The 20,981-nt window shown below is 37.3% G+C and overlaps 1 protein-coding gene across 3 annotated transcripts in view; it reads left to right on the forward strand.

Moving 5' to 3' along the window:
- CCSER1 (coiled-coil serine rich protein 1) overlaps positions 1-20,981 on the forward strand; it is a 452,482-nt gene that overhangs the window by 130,767 nt on the left and 300,734 nt on the right. For all 3 annotated transcript variants that reach the window (XM_042808390.1, XM_042808391.1, XM_042808392.1), the window contains one exon: positions 433-526. In XM_042808390.1, coding sequence (XP_042664324.1) covers positions 433-526 — 94 coding nt within the window. The remainder of the gene's footprint in view (positions 1-432; positions 527-20,981) is intronic.

The raw sequence follows: 20,981 nt of genomic DNA on the forward strand, positions 1-20,981 counted from the left end.
GGCAGTGCTTAGAATTCCAAAATGTACTGAAATAAAAGGACTGATACTTTTGTGTTGTGCTAAAAATACCATTTTTATACTATAAAAAGTTATGATTAAACTTGGAAAGACACAAACCCATCATTGAACAGTACAAAAAAAAAAAATAGAGAGTTATATAGATGATATTACTTGTACTTCTGTGTGGTTTTTTTTGTTAAATATTTGAGATCCCATAAAAGCAATGAATGGTGACAAATATATTTCTGCTTGGACAGTTGTTTCGTACAATTTTCCATTGGTTCAATGTTAGTAGAAAAATTTTCCATAGTTTCTGCTTAAGCATATTTCCCAGATCTGATTGCTCATTATTTTGTGCAGAACAGTTTGGTTAACACATCTGTCTAAATGCCTTTTTTCTTCTTTTTTTTTTTTTTCTCAAATGTATAATAGGATGTTTTGAATAACTTGGGTTCCTGTGAGTTGGATGAAGATGACCTAATGCTTGACTTGGAGTTCCTAGAAGAACAACATCACCATCATTCTGGTAAGTCAGATAAATACTGAATATCTTCATCAAGGTATTATGCTTCTAGAAATATAAAGTAAATTTATTCAATACAATTACTTGGAAATAAAAAATTCATCTTATTGGAAAGGGAAAAGCAGTATGCATTTTGTAGTGTTATTTCTAAATGCGGTTGCCATTAAACAGACACATACTCTTTGCACATTTGGACTTCGTATGATCATTTATGAAATGGAAGTGTTTTTTACAGCTACAGAAGAATTCCAGCACCAAGGGCAGACTCATCTGATTTTCTAGATACTTAAAGTGACTGCTCTCTACCCCAGGCAGTTACCAAAAAGACAACTGCTGATATAATTGCGATCCCATTTTGTGTGTGCCAGAATAAAATGCTTCAAATAAAGAAGGTTTGACTTGAGACGCGAGTGCAACTTGATCCTTTCTCTCATAGTTGGTTAAGGCACTGTTGCGCTGCCTTGATGAATAGCGATAATCAAGGTCAACTCACGGTGTGTTCATAACGATTTTGTAGGGAGATTACGCAAGGGCTTGGTAAGCCGTGGCACATGCAGTGGGGAATCCTGCATTTCCTTTGGCCGTGGTGTGGGATGGGGTAGGGCCTAGCCTCTTAACAGGAAAAGTCCTGCAAACTCCACAGAGCTCAGAGAGACTTAAAACGTAGGTGAGATTTATACTTGATCCCAGGTAGAGCGCTCAGTTTGTACTCTGTTGTGATACTCTCTTATGGCAGTGACATGCTTTTAAGCAGGAGTAATTGTCACTCTCACTCTTACCTGCTGTTTCTCCATCCCTCTTTCTCCATCCACTCACGTCGGTACCTATAGTGCACATTCATGCACACCTGTGTGGAAGTGGGGTTCATGAGACATGTGCCTGCCAGCGTGCACCATCTTCAGTTCTGGTCCCTTCTTTGATGTAAATTTAACACTGGTTACAGAGAAATGGCTTGAATTGTGCTCCTGTTTCATTTTTTTTTGCGTATGATAATTCTGTGAGTATATTTAAACGATCTGATTTATTTCTATTATAATTCTATTTAACCATTGTATTTTGCTTTTTAAAGCTGTTTGCATATCTACTTGTAGCCTAAAACATCTGTTCCATTTTATTTAGTAGAAAGCAAAGTAGCCAGAGAGTATGGAGGATTGTAGCAGCAGTGCTTATAGTTTCCTAAATTACTGGGCGCTAGGATGCAACAAATTAACTGCACAGAAAAGGTCCATCTATCTAGTACTGAATAATGATATTAACTGGTTACAGAAAGTGAACTCATTGGTGAAGAAACATGGGCCAAAAAGCTTCAAAAACAAACATTACGTTTTATAAGAAATCATGTTGGTTTAGACTTGTTCGTTCCCTGGACCTGTTGGAAACAAATTAACTGGCAGAACGATTTTCCATAAATAAACTTCCTTAACATGTTACACTTGGCTTCACCTGTGTTCTCCTCCTTTTTTATATTTATAAAGCACTGAATTAACAGTGTTGGAAAAGTTATGTCCAGTATATTATTATAAAGATTTGTAGCAGCTTCTGGAACAGATAAGATCATAATGCCTAAATGACATTATACTTGATAGAAAAGTAATTAAGAAGATGTGATATGACACATCATCTTTCTACTCTTGGCTCATTATCCAGAGCAAATGAGATGCTTTTAAAACAGAAAGATCTACATTGCCCTTCGAAGAATGGTGACCGTTTCTATTCTGAGCAGTAATGTAGAGACACACGTTGCAGCATACACATCATCTTTAAACACGAAGGTGTTTATCTTATTAATAGTTGCTCTTTGATTTATTTGTTTGGCAGTGGGTCTAGAGGAAAACAATTTAGGATTTGACTAGTTGTCACTGTTGGTTTTGAACTATTCAGTTGGAAGAAAGAGTTGTAAGGATAGACCCATGGTATAAGTTGACACAATTTCACCAAATAAAGCTCATGTCTTTATACTGGTTCAGGATCTGGCACAGAATGGCTAGATGTGGTTGGTTGTAAGTTGTCGTCTTAATTCATGTTAATATACTGAGGTAAGAGTCTTAATTTTCAGATTCTTTAAGCATTTACATACCACTGAAGTACATAAAACCCTAGAGTTAATACTGACATTTTTGAAAAGTTGATTTTCTGATTGCTGTGTTAAGGTGTGGCCCACTTCCAGGATTTAAGACTTTTCAACCGAAATTGGTTTTAGTAATTTCAAATCAATCCATTCTCTGTTTTCACCTTTGGGCTTGCTTGTTTTCTCCAATAGGCGTCTCCATTCATGCCTAAACAGAATTCTTCTAAACTTCTTCAATTAAAATAGATTATCAGATATTATTGATTTTTTTTTTTTTTTAATAAGCATAGGAATACAGGAGTCATCAAATGATCATGTTCAAGATACACAACTAGTTTAATGCAGAGTTTTAAACTTTGATAAGCTCATCAGATTGGAAGTGGTCATATCTCTGGGCATGAACTTCCTAATCATTGAAGATAATTGGGAAGCAATATATATATTTTTTAAATACCTTTAATCTTTCCTCCTGCATAAACAAGAAGACAACAAATTACACACTGAGTTTGAGTCAGTATTATTATGGTAAAATTTGTTATTTTAATTGAATGTGAATAAAACCAAGGGGCTATTTAATTCTTTCAGTATGTGACCAGCCTGAAAATGAGAGCAGATGATTTTCCATAGTATTTGCTAGTAGCCGGTTTGTTTGACTCTTTGTAAAGTTGTCTTTAAGATGATGGGCTTGGTAGTTTACCAATGTCTTGCTTCACTTAAAATCATTCAAGACAATCCCAGATATACAGATTTGTGAGCCTCCTTTTTCCTGTTGGTGCATGCTGTCCATCGTATATAGGACTTAGCCCTGTGTTATGCTGGCTTTACATATTTAAGCAGTTTTGTTAGCAATATTTGTTTGCGTTCCTGAGAAGTTTCTTATGTTTCTCTAATACTTGAAAGGGATCTATATATCTGACGTTCACACATATATTGTACTGTAGTCAACTGTGAGCTAATGCATGTGCTTCTAGATGTGTTATCAAAATAAAGGTGTTCATGAGAATAAAAATATGACACAAAACGATGCTTTTTGCATGGAAACCTTAAAATTATTCTCTTCTAGAAGTCAAAGTTATCAACAGTACTGTGGGTATTTGTAGTGCATTGAAAATCCTGTTCATGTTCTACGTACTGATGCTGATTATAGCATTTATTTGGTTAAGGCCATCAGTCCTAAAGCCATAACTTGCCATTAACTTGTGCCCCACTTTGTTTTTTTTTTTTAATAAGGAATTTTGTGGGGAATTCCTAAAGGGGGGAAATGTTCCAAGACAAGCTTTGGTCAGTATTTTAACAAATACATTGAAATATGAAGAGGTGTAATTGGAAAAGAATTCAGTTCTTTCTTTGGTTGCTAGAGCAATAACTAATGAATCAGGCAAGCTCCTATTTTTCAAGAGCCTATGGAAACATCTCTAAAATGACAAATTACATGAGTACAAGGGCTAACATCATGTCTTTGTCTTGAATATGACAAACTGCTCCTTGGTCAGGAGGCTATATGCAGCAAGCTGTATCATTGAAACATAGCAATTCTGAAGTTTAGTGCCACAGTTAATAAATATGGCTGATGGTTTGGTTAATGGTGAATTGAGAAAGCTTCTTAACTGCCATTAGGAGCTCCAGATTTTTAGAGACTTGTTAGTTAAGGCCCAATTTACAATAACTTCTGCTCTTAGCTGCTGTGGTTGAAAAAAAGAGTATTTGCTAGGGTGAGGACGTCTTTTTGACTTTCTACAGAAGTTGACAATATAATAATAATTTAACAAAATAATTGTATTGATCTACTATATTTTTAGTGACCATTTATGAATAGAAAGTAAGATACTATTGGAAGGATTTCTGGGACAAATGGCTATTAAGGAGTGAGTTTAAAAGAGGAGCTAGGAGCCAGTTGGCAGGCAAGGAGACATTGTTCCAGAAAGTGGAATGCTGTATTAATTAACACACTAGAGCTAGAAAGGAGAAAGAGACAAAGATCTGTTACCTCTTTCATTGTTTGCATTTTTTTTTATTTACTACTATAACTCTTTTTTTCACTTGTGTTCTTGTTCTGTCCTCTCAGCTTTTCCCTAGTGAGCTGGTTGCCCTCCAGAAGCAACCTCATGAAATGGGGTTCCTGCAAAAACGCACTATGAACCCTGATGAGTACTACAAAATTAAAAAAAATATCCCTAACTTTTTCTCTAAACATACAACTGAAGATAAGGAGATACCTGCAAGCCTCATGTAGAAGCTTCTACTTTGAATGTAGATTTCTGTGCCCTGCTAGTCTTAGCACTGCTTTAGAAGTCTGGAATTCCCTTATTTCTGACTGTCTGTCTGTAAGTGAGTTTACTGTTTTTAATTTACTACTTTTGCTTCTGTTTTAAAGGCTGTATTGCCAAGATAAAGAATGTAAGACAGAGACATTTTATTATCCCACCTAACACAATTGCTTTGAAATTTAATAAAATAATATTTATATAGTAGTTGGTGAGTGGAGAACACTACTGCATACAAATGCAAAATATTAATCAACTTGATTCGCTGAGATTTTTGCATACTGCTCTTAAGCTGGAATGTTTAAAACTAAGCATAATATGACACACATGATGAGTCTTGAGGGTGCCTTTTTATTACTCCAAGTAAATTAGACTTTTAAAATATGCTACAGTGTTGATTTCCTGTTGTAAAATAATGAAATTAGTGGCTTCTCTAGCGGGAAGCCATTGCTGGTTTATAGAAAGTGACAGCATAAATTTAATCTTATTCATTTTCCTTTTCCCTGGTGAAACGTGACTTATTTGATTCCAAGTATTGATTACTCAAATGTATAAGGAAGACCTTTATATTCAGTGATATAAACAGTGGGGAATTTATTCAAGTAATGCACGTTACTGTGGGTGAGTTGTGTGCTTGTGTTGTGCTATAGCCTATTGAAAAACCAGATATTTGGTTTTGTGTGGTTGGTGGTGTCATTAAATCATGACTGCAGTAAATAGTAGCTTTTTCTAAAAGTTCACAAAGGCAGAGCTATTCAAGGTCTTTTGTAATTTCTTAACTATTTGCCACAGGTGTCATAAAACTGGTGCCCCTGTATCTTTCTACAAAGACATATGTGTGTAGCTGGGATTTGTAGCGAGGGGTCTGGCTGAAGTCGGGGGGGGACTGCTCACGGTACCGAATATTAAGCACATGCGCGTGTCATCTCCACATCAGGCTCCACGCCACGCAGTGACTATTCACAAGTGCAATATTGATTAGCTGTGTACCCAGACTGGTCTGCCGCATCCATCATGTTGTTGCTTGAATGCTTGCTGAATAGTTTTGAATAATGTAGCTCGCTATAATTTTTAGAAGAGATTTGTCTTCGGGCTAAGCTTTAGCCGTTTTGGATTTAATGCCTCAGCCTAATCTGTAAAGCAGTGATCCAACGTGCATGTAGAGCATAGTTATTTCACCCAGCATATTTCAAAAATTAAATTATTTGCCTTACTTGCTGGAAAAAAACCCATGAATTAAAAGTGGAAATATGAAAGTATGCTTCAGCATCTGTCTAAATATTGTTCAACTCTTAAAAAAAACCAAACGCTTTCAGAGATAATTTTGTTTAAACCTAACTTAAGGCAATCTATCTTAGAAGATTTTTAAGTGTGTGCTTAATTCTATGAATGTGGTAATACATGCTTTGGTACTTGCTCAAAGTTTATGAATGAAAAAGGGTATACAGGACTTGACAAAATGTCATTTGTCATGCTGGCAATGGCTTTTATGTGCCCTATATATCTTTTCTTCTATTAACGGTTGTTGAGAAAGACGGGCCTGTTTTTGGTGTAGCTTTCTTTATGTTGATATAACTGAAAGGAATGAGCATGTGAAGTTCTGATGTAGTAGTATCGCTCTTATGATGTAACGCTTGCTTGTGTTTACCTAATAAAAATAGAAAAATAGTTATTAAATAGACGACTTTTTTGCTTAAAATGTGATGCTATGGTATGGTGTCTGCTTAGCACTGTCAGTAATGAGCAGAGAGGCACATCTTAGTGAAGTAGTTGGAAACTGTGGTCTTTATCTTTGTCATATGTTTGTATTAGGTATTTTTTATTTAGTGCACATTAGTGAGATCCAAAACATAGTGTGCTGGCCTAGACTATCACAACACAAATATTTGTGGTTTTCATTGAAAAAACTTTATTGATTTGACAGATAACTCTGGGTTTTGCAAACTTCTGAGAGCAAGGTAGAAACAAAGGTGTTTTTTGGGGAGGATGGATGCAAAATGTAAACATAATTATTTACATGTCAAATTTCAGTCATCATATCAGATTATGAACTTTTAGTAACGTATTAGGTCTTAGCAGCATCACCAACAAAAATGCAGTGCACTGTTTGTTTAGAAAGCAGAAGTCAGGGACTTCTGTTGTATTTCTTTTCAATCCACAGAGCCTGCAGATCAATTGCCATCAGTACTCAGCCAAACTAAAGTGTTGGTGTAATGACCCAGTAATATTAATTAGGTAGTTGCTGAACTATTTTGAATGTGATGAACAAGCTGTGTAAAAATTCTGTGGTGGGTTTAGAGCTCCTCCTGTGTCTATTAATTAAATGTACTAATTATTTCTATTAATATTTTAATGGAGGGAAGGAGTGCTGAGCTGAGATTAAACCCCTTTGGTGTTTTTTTTGTTTTGTTTTGTTTTGTTTTTTTTTTGTTTTGGTTTGGGTTTTTTTGTTGTGTTTTTTTTTTTTATGGTTGTTGGTTTTTTTTTTTGTTTGTTTGGGTTTTTTTTTTGTTTTGTTTTGTTTTGTTTTTTTCACTGGGAGTGGGAGAAATACAAATGCTATTATAGAAAAAGTACAGAAAAATTCCGTGCTTGTAGTGGGTCATTATGACAGGTAGTTACAAACTGTAAAACAAAAATAAATTTGTTCGCTTCTTAAATGTGAAACATCTTTGAAAAGTAATAAAGGGATAGAAAAATATGCTGTATCTGTAAGTTACACTACTCATTTTGGCAGCAAAGCACCGAAAGCCAGCCCCTCCTCTATGGTGGATCAGCTGGGCTTCACTGAGGCCAGAAGTGTGAGGTGCTGGCGGGTGGCAGGGTGCCTTGGGCTGCGGGGCCGGTCCTCGCCCAGCCGAGGGTGGCTCTTGTCAGAAGCCCGGAGTCGGCATCAGTTTCTGCCGAGGGCAGCGTGCCTGGGCAGCCAGCTCTGGCACTGGCACTGCTCTCCTCTGGGTACGTGGCGTCTCGTTTTGTAAGACAGTGGCGCTGGCACAGGAACTCACACGGGGCAAGTACCACAGGCTGGATGGTTTTCCTGAGATTTCTAGCAAAGCAGACCTCTTGCTCCCAAGCAGAAGTTGTCTTCGAGAGTCTGACAAAGTGCCTGTGTAATCCATTCACGTTTGTCAGTGTGAAAAAAAACAGATTTTTCAGTGGTTCTAATTTGCCTTTAAATAGAGAATAAGGGGAAAAAAAAAAAAAAAAAAGATATCCTGACTATGTATTTTTGTCAGACAACAGCTTCAGAGAACCAGAAAAGAGATACTTAGGTAATTTGAATGTATTGCTTTACTCAATAATATACTGTTGGCAGCAAATTATGTTTCTGTGTTTAAAAACAATGTCATATTTTGATTTTTAATTGGAACTGGGTGCTCAACTCCTTGGGCTCTTTTGAAAGCATCGCCATGCCCGAATGCCACCTTCAGAGATGTATACATCACAGATCAGGTTAGACTAGGGCAGCATCCCTTCAGTTTTCTGCTTGAAATTTGTAATAACATTTCAGTTTATATTTACAGGTTTTGAACAAAATAAAGATTGTGATGGCAAAGTAATAACAAGCTCTGTGTCTCTGCCAAAAAGGAGCTCAGTAGCATCTTGCATTGTCACTACAGATTTTGGACAATAAGGTAATAAAAAAGTAAGCAGTACTAATCATGAACGTAACAAAAACTGATGTGTGACTTCACTACTTTAATCACATCACGGCATAGATATCCTAATAACAATTAAAATGGGAAGTTCATAGTTGTTAGTTTTTAATTTTGCAAGGGAAAAAGACTCACTGAATAAATGCTTGCTATTCCTCTATGAAACCTCTTGTGAAGGGAGAGCCAGAACTGTGGCCTGATTTCACATGTACAGCCAGCTTCCAGAATGGCTTTGAAGTACGGAGTGGAGAGTCACATGCAACTAGTTTCTCCATAGCTAGAAAAGTTAGAAACAGGGAGATTTTTGTATTTCAGAATGACCTCTTCTGCTAAGCTACACATTTTCCCCTGAAGCATTGTTTGATAAATCTGGCACAGTAATGGAGTAACTTAAGGTCTTCAGGGAAATTAAATAAAACTTGTGGTCTTTTAAACTCTTTTAACAATGATCTACAGCTTCTGAAAGAGCACCGGACAAGGAGGAAAGGGATTTTTGTGGCCTTTGCAGTGAAAGAATAGGTAGCGTTACAAAATTGAAAGAGCATATTTGTGTTAGTCAAAAATCACCAGGAGTGTTGAAGCTTAAGTTACTGAAAGTAAGAAGAAGAAGAGATAATGTTTAGAGAAGAAGTTAGTATTAAATTGGAATAAAACTAAGTAGAAATAATAGGCCAATATAAGGTTAGTCCTCCATCATCCTGGAGCCATATTCTGGAAAAGTAATTGAGAGTCCTGTTTCTGTTCTGTTATTTATGTAAATGAATGGTGTAATCTTAATCCAGTTTTAATTGCGGAAAAAAAAAAAAAAAAAACCAGAACTGCTACCAATTTAACTTTATCCTAAAACTCTTTTAGGGTATTTTACCTGAAAAGTTGTTGTGAACAAGCCTAGTTGATGAGCTGCAGGAGGCATGTAACACTAGCTTCCAGCTGTGCTTCCCTCAGAATATGTTTAAACTGTGTCTAGATAATTGTCCTGTGTAGTGTATTCTCGGTGGATCAGCGAAAAAAATACTCAGTTTTCTAAGCAAATTAGTAGTTTTGGCTCTTTTATTTTGGTGTGAAGAGGGAAGAAGGACTCTTATGTTCAAATTGGGTGTATAAATTAGGTTCCTTTCTGGCTGATACAAATTTTATTAATGATATGTACTTGCAAATCCTATTCAGTTAAATGGAGCAGTTAGACGATCAGCATGACAGAACATCACAGCCATAATTTAGATGCCAAGAGATTTTCCCTTCATAAACAGACAAGAAGGGCAAAAGATCACAGTCCTAACTCCAGGGTCATGAAAGAATACTTTGAGTTAGATGCATTTGTATGGTTATCATGGAGCAACTAGAATCGGAGTCTGTATCTCAATTCCCTGCTCTTTCATAATTATAGTGTGACATTTAGTTACAAATCCTTATTCGTATTGGTATGCTTAGCCATCATTTACTGAAAGAACCAGGACAGTAATTAAATTAGGCACAGTGCCTTTCTTCATTCCTTTGATTTTATACATACATTGGAGATGAAATATCTTTTTTAATAGTATCTGCAAGCAGAAAATAAATGCAATCATAAACATTATGGCAAATCAAAGCATACTATCCTATTTAAAGCAATTCTGCATTTTTAGATGGCAAAGTTTAAATAGCATGCCAAGTGCTGGTTTTGCATCCTCCTTTGTGAGTTTGCAAAGATCTGGACTGGATGTCTTGCCAAAACGGAAACGTGATGAGAACTGGAGAGGAGCATGCTGTTTCTTTTGAGTTTTCCATGAGTACAACCAAGAGATTTAAGGACTAAGAGGGACAATTACGAGCTCACAATTATTCTGCAGAATAGCCATAACTCAGTTTATTTAAGAACAACTGCACCTTCCATACAACTTCTGCAGTGATCCTACTTCAAAGTCGGACTGAAACTCTGTGTGTCTAGAAAGTGTGAGTTAGTGATGGCTTTTGACATTTTGAAGTATTTATCTCTGGATTCCTTGTAGCTCTACTCTTAGGTAAAGAAAGGAGGGGTAGTCTAATAGTTAAAACTTGAGTGTAGGTCCCCTGGGTTGAGCTGGGTTCTTTGATGCAGATTTCCAGTGTTAGCGTAGGCTAGTCACTTAATTTACTTGTAGTATATAGAAAGTGGTACTCCCATAGTCATGGGGATTTGGCATTAAAGTTTGAGAGATACTCAAGGTACCGTTGGGATGGAGCTGCATTAATAACTACAGTCATTACAGTCTTTAGAGGCCAATTATGTTATATCGTGTGCCTCTTCATATGTCTTTCCAGGAAGTAGAGCAGACTGCAACATTGCTGTTGCTGGTGTGTCCGCCACTGTTACTGCTCCTGTTATTTTTGTGTTTCTGCTGAAAAAATGCCAAAGCAAAACACAAGTTACTTTATAACAGGAGGAAAACATACTGCAAAATCATACCATACACATCAACTAAAGTCTGGGATCATAAATAAATTACTTTTTAAATCTTTCTAAAATTGTACCTACCATCCATCATTACTCAAAGATTGCGTCATATCTGCTGTAGTGTTTGAAAATATAGCTGACTTTATTGTTGCACGTCTTGTACTGGAGTCTCTTGTGATGAGAGACCCTGTTGTCACTTCTTTTGTCCCTGTGAGGATTCTGTCAAATACTTAATATGGTTTGGATTTTGTTGATTACTATGTCTGTTTTACCTCCCGCTTCCCTTGAGGGGGAAGGAATTCACACATAAATGCCATGCATTTATGTAAGCCCTGACATTTGTTGCAGCCTAGTTTCAGCTTTAGAAGGGCAGTCAATAGATTGCAAGTGCTTCGGAGGTAGGTCAGGGGTATATGGGCTTCGTGAGAACGTTTTGGCCTCTTGTAGACCCCCAGAATAATTCTGTGCTTTCGGGTTGTATAGCTTAGCTAGTTTTCTGTAGTACGTTGTAAGAAGGAAATCGTACACCTCTCTTTGCCAAAGGAACAATCTGAGGTAAACTCTGAAAGGTGACCTTGAAGAAATTTTCTGCTTTTACCTTCTGTACTTAGGCTTATTTTATGATGGTTCAATTTAACCCAAAGTGAGTAAAGCCTGGCCATCTCCTTTTTACTGGCATGATTTCAGAGTTCTCCCATGCAACACGTACTGTAGGGAACAGCTTTAAAATGAAAGTTGGTCAAAGCACCTGCTTGCCACCACTCCAGTAGCTTCTGCAAAACATAATGCATTCACTATACCTCCTGAGGATAACATCAGTATTACTGGGTTTTGGTGTGGGTTTTTTCCCATTTCCCTAATGTTGTAGCATCTTTAGGAGAGTCTATTTCCTGTTAAGATTTAAAGGAAAATGTGGTTGCAGTTGAAAATATTCAGAATAGACTTTTGAGAACAAGCAACAAGTGGCCTCTTGCAGGGTGGATAACATAAATACTGATGGATCTGCAAGTGGCAAGTTATGCACAAATTGATATTACACTGAATCTATGGGTATCCGTATAATATCTATTTTTTCACAGATCTAAGCATTTATCGGTTTGATATTTAAAGAGTTGCTGAACCATGCATTAGTCTGTGAAAAGTTGATTGCCAATGAAGGTTTCTCAACTTCCAAGAGCATACTCTGATGAATGGGTAATTTGAGAGCTCCTTGAATCTTGCTCTACAAAAAGTTTCTCTTTCACCACAAACAACAGTGAAATTGAACTTCTTTCACATCCGCACAAAAAAGAAAAATCGGCGTGTTGCTGCAGGCAGTACATTGCGTACTGTGGAAAAGAGGTTGCAGTCAGTTGTGGTGAGGAGTAAGATCACTTAAGCTGACAATAAAATAGGCAGTTGCTAAAGCAGAAGATTATCGTAAGAGGAGCTGGGATGCGGGCAGGGGCACTGGGCAAACAGAGGGGCTGTGCTGGTACTCGAGGGATCCCCGAATGTGCCGTGAATCCAGGGAGTGGGGAGGTGTGTGCTTTCACTAGTGACCTTCAGTGTCCACCAGCCCAAGAGGAGGAGGGCACCTGGCCGGCCGTGCTTGCATTTTATCCAAGTCCTGTACGTGGGTGCTGTTGCAGGCAGTCTGTGTGTCTGGCCATGTCAGTGTCCTGTGTCTGTCTGTCTGTCTGTCTCTGGCACGTGAGCTCATTTTTGCTACTGGTTGAAGCTGCAAACGGGCAAGTGGCAGCAGCGTTGCTGAGGCTGGAGCACAGAGCTCCTGACTGAGCCCCTGCGGCTCAGCAGAAATCATCTCCCCAGCCCTGGAGCTGCTGGAGGTGATGGCCCCATGCAGCATCCCTCAGCCCATGGTGCTGTGTGTGTATGTCCTGAAAGTAGCATGTGTGTAAACGTAGGTAGCTATTAGTAGTACGTAATAGTAAATAGAAGTAGTAATACATAAGTGTAAAACATACCTGACAGACCAAAGCCATTTCTTTGAGCTCTTTCAGGGTTTAAAATGCTTTAATTCCTCATACCCAGCTCTTGAGAACTAGTGATGGGTTTTGTTTGTAATGCAGTAACTGCTGAATCTGCAAGGGTGAGAAATAAAACAAAATTGATCGTAAATGAGCGTAGTGCTTTTTGGTTGCAGGACGGACAATGCGCTTATTTTCTCTTATCTCTCTAACTATTTCCAGCTCCACAAACACAGTTCACATATTTTTTAGGAAAAAAGATTAAAGTGGTATCTTTGCAAAGGTTAAGGAAACCAGAGAGGCCCTAGGGCCTGAGAAACTCTTATGGGGGGAAAAAAAAAAAAAAAAAAATGTTGGTAGTAAACGTCTCTTTATTATAATAGACTATGATTTTGCTGACTGTCAAAAGCCACAGCTACATGATTAACCTGTTGAAAATCTTCCCGACTTGACCAATTTTTTTCTCACAGAAGTTTCTCTTTATAAAAAAGAACAGTTTACTGTAAAAATACGCTTATTTGGAGGTTGAAAACCAGGCAATAGATAAAATGAATGTACAGCTGGGTTGTAATATTATTTTTGTGCTTTTTCCCCAAACTGTTAATTTCACAGGAAATAGTTCTGACAAGTTTCTGTATTTCTAATACACTTTCTCCATGAATAAAACATGGAATAACTCTACTTCTAAGGTTCAATTTCATTGTTTTCTTCCCTACTCAATCTGTAATTTGTTTATTTGACTTGCTTGGAGATTTTTGCAAGATGGGGGTTCAGGAAAAAGTATTCTTTATGCTTTTTAATATAACATCGCTAACACAATGTACTACTTGTAAATTCTGGTTTTTAGAAATGACATAGATAGGTTACTTAACCATCTTATTGTCAGCGTGTTTTCGGTCAAATGCAAAGAGCTCCTGGTTCTGAGGATTTACAATCAAAGCCCTCAGTTTGGAGAAACTGGTGACTGTGTCACTGTGCACCTGGAAGGGGCGGTTTTGGCTGTGGAAGGAGGCTCACCAGGCAAAAGGCATCGCCTTGTACTGAGTTTTTGTGGAATCTCATACTGTGATCCTTTGGCACTGAGTTATCACAGGTGGTAAATAGGAAGGGGAAAAGAAATTAATAGAGTCAAGAAGGAAAAATGGCATGGGAAAATATCACCTCTAGCTTCTGGGAAAAACATCGTACTTTGGAATGGAGTTGCTTTAAATTTGGTTAGGAATGATATATGGCAAGTGACTTAAAAGAATTTTTTCAAACTCTCCCAGCTTTCAGATACCAGCAGAAGTGTTATTCTGTCTTTCTGTCTCTCTATTCTGAAAATAAATCAACAAGTTGAATGAAATCCAGGAGTGTGTTCTTCAGGCTGCAGGGGTCATAAGCAGGAGCTCTCCGTAACACAGGCTGGCTTGCTGTGTGCACTGCTCCCCTTATTCCCCACAGCAAACACAGAGTACGGGTAAGAAGTGATGGCAAGGTATGTTACGTGGTATATCTAGTCTCACAATAGCCTGCACTCTTATCTAACCTCCAAGAAAACCTCCGGAGGATTTCTTCTCTTGGCATACAGAAATAATGAGCCACTGAAGCAGCTCAGTGACAGGTGCTAGAAGGGCGGCAAAGGGAACACAGTGAGGCCAGAGGAGATGACAGAAAAAGCTGTGCTTTCTTCCAGTGTGAGAATTTATGTTTCCCAGATTTTGTAACTGTAAGTAAAAGAAGACATATTCAGTTGTGTAACTTTCTTCTTAAATACCAGTGAGGTTGTTTTCCTCATTCTTCTTCTTCCTGCCCCCACCCCCCCCCCCCCCCTTCCCCGTCACATTTAGCATGGCTTTTCCCTCTTCTTGCCTAACAAGCCTTTTGTACTTTCCTGTAATATGCAGGAGCCTATGTTATCTTAGATGACATTTGGATTTATTATGATTGCAACTCTACCTATAAAATCAGTTACTACTTTTGCAGATTCAGCTTATCCTAGAGGTGTTGTGCAAAAAAAAAATCCTACTTGTTTGTCTTTAGTCCTTCTCTTGACCTAGCATATTTGCTTTCTATTAAAGAAATGTATTTTGATGAGCTTATTTCTGTTTTACATTCTTGTTCAAGTCTTATACTGAGGTACAATGCAGACAGCCTGTATCTTTTCAACCCTCAGTTAGGTCTTAATTTCAGGTAACAGTATATTTTTAAACTGTAGGTCAAAGATGGTAAGTCTTGCTTGCATCCAAGCTTAGAAGTCCACACAACCGAGACATTAGTTAAGTTTGCTAGATTTTTACTGATATAATAATGGAGGATGCTGTCTCCCAGTAGACTATTTTGTTTCTCATGTTGTAGAATAGAATCACCATCATCATTTAATAATGCTAGTTGTATTTACAAATTACAGGTTAGGCATTCTGGAGTCGGCAGAACTGCTTGGAAATCAGCCTGCTTTCTAATTATGTGTGGGGAAGAATTGTCCCTATATTTATTGCTGCAGAAATACATTTGAAATTTTGACAGCTTATCAGGATTTAGATCGCTGCATTTACTGTTCTATTCAAATTCATATCTGAATCAAGGATGATTCAGCATGTTTTACATATACCACTTCTTAAAAATTTCATTTCTTTTTTTAAATTTCATTATAGATTCAGTTCTCTCCTATGTCCTTACTCATTTGTATATATGCATGTTCACTAGTTTGCGGGAAATACACTACTAGTGTATTAAAGAGTACTTAAAAAAAAAGACATCTTTCCTTTGGGAAACAGGAATTGTTTGGCGCTTCGAGATTACTGTGAAAAGCATCTCAATGAGGCATTAAGCATGTATTTAGCCCAAGGCAGAAAACTATCTTCACTGAAGTCAGTGGGATCGTATGTTTCAGATTTAAGCTCATTCATAAGTGACCTTGGTCTTAGGAGCTTGGACTCGGTTCATATAGTGCCCCCTGGGAGACTGGATTTTTATAGCTATTCAGTTGCCATCATTTGCCTTAAATATAATTATGTTGTGGATAAAAGTATATGTGAGTACAGTATTGCTAACAGATATGGTAAACTGTGTAGCCCAGCTAAGGAGATGCATAGTTACAGTTTGCTAATGTATAGACTAATTTCTTCTGAATTGTGGTGCTAATAACAGCATACTTAAGAGGAACAAAAGATCATATTATTAAATGAGTAATGATTATTTTTCCTAAAATAAATCTGGAGATATCATCTAGCTGTGTTTTCTAGGCATGGATATGAAAGAAAAAGATTTGAAGATACCACAAAATTTTTTTCTATATTGTAAGGAAAATTAGAATTAGTAGCAAAGCACAGTATGCTTCTGTCAAGTACAATGTTAATATCTTTTAAAGAAAAACATCCTTTAGAAGGTACTCTTTGCTAGTGAGGCTGGGTCCATACAAACACTGCTATTTCCCAAAACAACGAGGGCATCGTTCCTGACACGTTCTTAATCATCCAAGCAGTGTAGAAGTAGGTAAGACTTTATTACTAATAAATATTTTCTTTAAACACTTTTTTTTTTTTAATAACTGCCAATTTTCTGCACTCAGTAGTCTGAGGAGACCTTGAAAACAATTATGTAAGGGGGGAGAGAAAACTCAGAGCGAGAATAACTTATTCAAGGTTCATTTAGATGAGGTTCATTTAAAATCTCAGCATACCTTTTAACCCACTAGACTTCTTTTTAAGAAGTGATGTGAGATTGTTTTTTTAATAAAGTAGAAACAGATTAGAAGTAGCTTCAGTCCCTCACTGTCTCTCTTCTTAAATACATCAATTTTGTTTCTCTTGCATAAATATAGTTTCTGAATATTCTGCATCTAACAGAAGAAATTATTTTGTAGTAATTTTCACTGAAATTGGTTCAAGTCAGCCTAGAAAGTGTTACAGTCTGAGTTTCTCCTGAACAGAAGCTTTGTCCTTCTTGGCAGCCTTGATCATATATGTAGGTTCCTACATAACTAAATTAATTTGAATAGGGGATTCTTAATGAGGGTATTTGATTTTTCTTACCTAAACTGAAGACTATGATGTCACAGTTTTGTTTGACTTTTGTATCTTGAGCAGGTATTTTCCCATAATTTTTTCCAGTAGGTGACTAAAACTACATTCCTGCTTTCTTGTCTTCCACACATATTTTCAAAAGATTTTTTGAGCGCAGGATTTTTACAGGTTTTTCCATCTCTGACATGACCTCTATGAACATCTAGAAAACCTACACTGAGAAAAATGAGTCAAAACACAGTGAAAGACTGAAATGAGTTTATTTTGAAGGAGCGTGTATTTTGTGGAATTGAGTCACAATTTCTGGAAAAGCAGTTTTGTCTCAACAGAGGATGCTGCATCTACTGAGGTTTAATGGCATCTTAGCTCCTACTCAAGTATGTGGTCTGTGCTGTTAAGTGCTCTAACCTCTACTCCTTACACTTCTGGTTAGGTACCAAGTAATCAAATCACTTATGGAGGTATCATGCACTGATTAAAGTGTTTTTATGGAGTTACGTAGCACTCGCTCTTCAAGTGTCAGATGTTATGATTTGATAAAAATCAAAATACTGTATTTTCTTTATCTGATGCAGTGCACGCATACAGTAAATACGATATTTTTGTCTCAAGGCTTAAACCCAGCCATTAGCTAAACATGACTCAGCCTCCCCTCCTGGGGGTTTGGGAGGGAGAATTGGAGGGTAGAGAGAGACTTGCAGGTTGAGATAAAAACAGTTTAATAATTGAAATAAACCAAAACAGTAGCAATAATAGAATGTTCAGACGTGTAATGCGTAATGCAATAGCTCACCACCCACTGACTGATACCCAGCCCGCGCATGGCTGATCATCCTGAAGAAAACCAAGATCCTGAAACCATGGTCACAGAAGCGAGGGAGACCCCCCTCCTTCCCGGCTGCCCCTCCCTTATACACTGAGCACGACGCTACCTGATGTGGAATATTTCACCGGCCAGGCTGGGGCAGGTGCTCTGGCCGTGCTCCCTCCCAGCTCCTTGTGCACCTGCGCACGGGCAGGACAGGGGGAGGTGGGGAGTCCTTGATCTCTTAGCAACAACTGAAAACATCAGTGTATTATCAGCACTCTTCTCATACCAAATCCCATCCTGAGTCCAAAACACCGCACTATTCTAGCTACTGAGAAGAAAAATGAACTCTGTCCCAGCCAAAATCAGGACAGTATGGATGCAAAAATAAAGTAGGTTAGGTATAGACTCCTTACAGGAAGAACAGATCTATGAAGCCGTGGTTCTTCAGGTTGTTAGCAGTGTGGTGAGCTGTAATTTCTCAAGTGCTGATGCAGTTTTCTGTACTTAGCTGTACTTGACCTTCTGCTCTTTAATGATCTCAGTAGTTTCTTTTTGTTTTTTCCTTACTATTCATATACATCATTCTGTGTAGTATAGCTGTCCAGATTGCAAGAATAAACTAATAACTTTTCACATCTTTTAGTGTACCTAAGTATTTTAGAAATAATAGCCAGTGTGCTGTCTGAGCAGGGGATAGGATTTAGAATATTTATCTGTGGATTTTTTTGCAGTCTTTCACCTTAGAATTTAGTGTCGCTTAAAAAGGCCTCATTGCATTTTTCATAGCAAATACCATAGGGAGTATCATGCATCCCGCTCGTGGCTGGCAATCCTGAAGAAAACCAAGATCCTGAAACCACAGCCCCATTATTTATGTTAGATTATTTTTGTCAACATTTTTGGTAAAAGGAAATATCACACTGGTAAGATAGTGATAAACTTTCTTAGATGAATATTGACTTTCAGAACAGCACAAATGTTTTTGTGTTCTTGGTATAATTTTATAAACAGATCTACTCTGAAGAAATATTTGTGTTAGGAACTTGGCTTCAATTTCCAAATGAATGCAGAACTGCACTTCTGCTTTTGAAAGTATCCCTAGCAAGCTGATTGGTAAAGATCTAATTTTGCTCCAGTTATAAAATGCAAACCAGCTTAATTTTGGTACTGCATCAGACTGTCCTTCTTGGTTTTTTGTTTGGTGCTTTACAATATTAGAGTTGATTCAGCTCTGATGAAACTGTGGAGGGGCAAGGATAACCTGAGTTTCACAGATTCATATCTTCTAGTGTAGACTTGCTGGTTTCCTTAGGGATGTATGGAGAGTGTTACATACACGAAAATAAATGGTTGTAAAATAACACTGTGAGGTTTAATTTAGTCAAGTACTGGCATTTTAAATAGGTGACTGTTGAGCCAGATGGAAGAATTTACTTCCGGTGACTTTGGAGAGAGTGACATTTGATTCATATTCCTCTTCACATTTGTACCCAGTAGGGAACTGTCTGGTGACATAAGGTCTCCTATATCTTTCACAAAATTTGGAGAGATTCTAATGTTGCATCTAACACTCAAGGGTATCATGCAGATTTGTGAATTCCCTGTAGGACCTCTGGTCTAGAAATCAATAATTATGCTGACACAAAAATGCGGTAGGTTTTGTTGTTGGATTACTGGGTTTTGAGAAGGAAAAAAGGGAAGAGTAGTTGAGAAGGGGAGAAATATTTTTCTTGTTAGTTTTGAAATTAATTTTTTTTTTTAAGTGGATACAGGTAATGGCTGTGTAAACACTAACAAATTAGTTTAAAAATATATTCATTATTGTTTTACTTGATAAATATCCTAAATTAAACCAGCACTGACTTTCCACTTATGTTAATCTTTTGTATTCTGAACAGCTTCTTTTCTTGTATGTTTTATGGTCTTCCCAGAAACTGTAATGCAATTACAGCCCTACTCTGGACAAGCAGAAATAAATCATACAGTTCAGAAGAAAAGTATGTAGTCACGATTCAGGAAATTTGAGATCTGCTTCTATCTGTGCCACAGATTGTCTATATAATCCTTTGCAAGATACTCTTATTTTATTTGCTCATCAGTATTTATTTCTCATATAAGGATCCTGTTGGGATGCTTTCTTTATTTCATAGGTGTTTATATACTGTGATTGCAAGTGCTGTAATATCTCCCGCAGTTTAATAACTTACAGTGTTTTGCAAATAAGATTCTGATAGCAACTGGATTATTTGAGAAATGTGTTATGCCTTTTTTTGCTGTAATTTTTCAAGTGATGTTTACTTTTAACAAAAGAGAAAGTAAATAGCTTCAAATTGACAATGATGAAACAAAATGCTCTACAGGGAGCTTGGTCGCTTGATTGACAGTGAATAGAAGCAAACGTGAGATTCTGGAATATCTGGAATGAGGATGATCAAGAGCTGCATCCTCAGGCTGTGATAATAAGCCTGGACTGAAACAGGGGCTGGTCCGAGGGCCTCAGTGCTCTGTGCTGTCATTCTGCCATTATTCGGCAGATCTATAGGTGTGCTCTCTGCATATGTATTGTACCAATGTATAAAACATATTTAGTTCACATGTATTTATTCCATACTTGTGTCCATACTTTAACTGAAGCTCGTTATCCTGAAGAATCTCAAAACATTTTATGGCATCATGAGCAATATTAGTGGAATTATATCCCTAACTGTATTCTTATTTTAGAACCCAATTTGAAAAACAAAGTACAACGAGGGAAAAAAAGCCTGCAAACCACCAACATGACTTAACTGAGCCATTTTCATCATCTACACTTACCAGTGTGCTCTATACCCAATTGTAGATTGGAATGTTTTATGACTTTTTGGATCCTATGGTTGTAAGACCTTTTCCTCTGTACTGTTTCCTGGCATCCACTAATATTGAGAGTTTAGATGCTCCTGCTATAGAAATTACTAATTATGATATTGCTAACATCTTTATTTCCGGAAGTGGAAAAAAACTTTCTTTAAAAACTAGAAGAAAACGTAGAAATTTTGAAAGAACACATCATTGACCATCCCTACTTGTGTGAAAAATATTTTGACATCTTTCATCCAGCCAACAAACATAGATTTTATGAGCCAGTAGAAATCACTTTAGTTCTGGAAAAAAATCAGTTGTGTTGGGCTTATGTTAATGAACTTAAGCATCTGTCTGTCTATGCCGTAAAGATGAAAAGGCACAGTATCATCTTGCACAATACTGGGACAGGGAGCCAGTGCTCTTGTTGA

This window comes from Tyto alba, unplaced genomic scaffold (genome assembly GCF_018691265.1).
Source record: "Tyto alba isolate M040663 unplaced genomic scaffold, T.alba_DEE_v4.0 Super-Scaffold_6, whole genome shotgun sequence".
NCBI classification, from domain to species: Eukaryota; Metazoa; Chordata; class Aves; order Strigiformes; family Tytonidae; genus Tyto; species Tyto alba.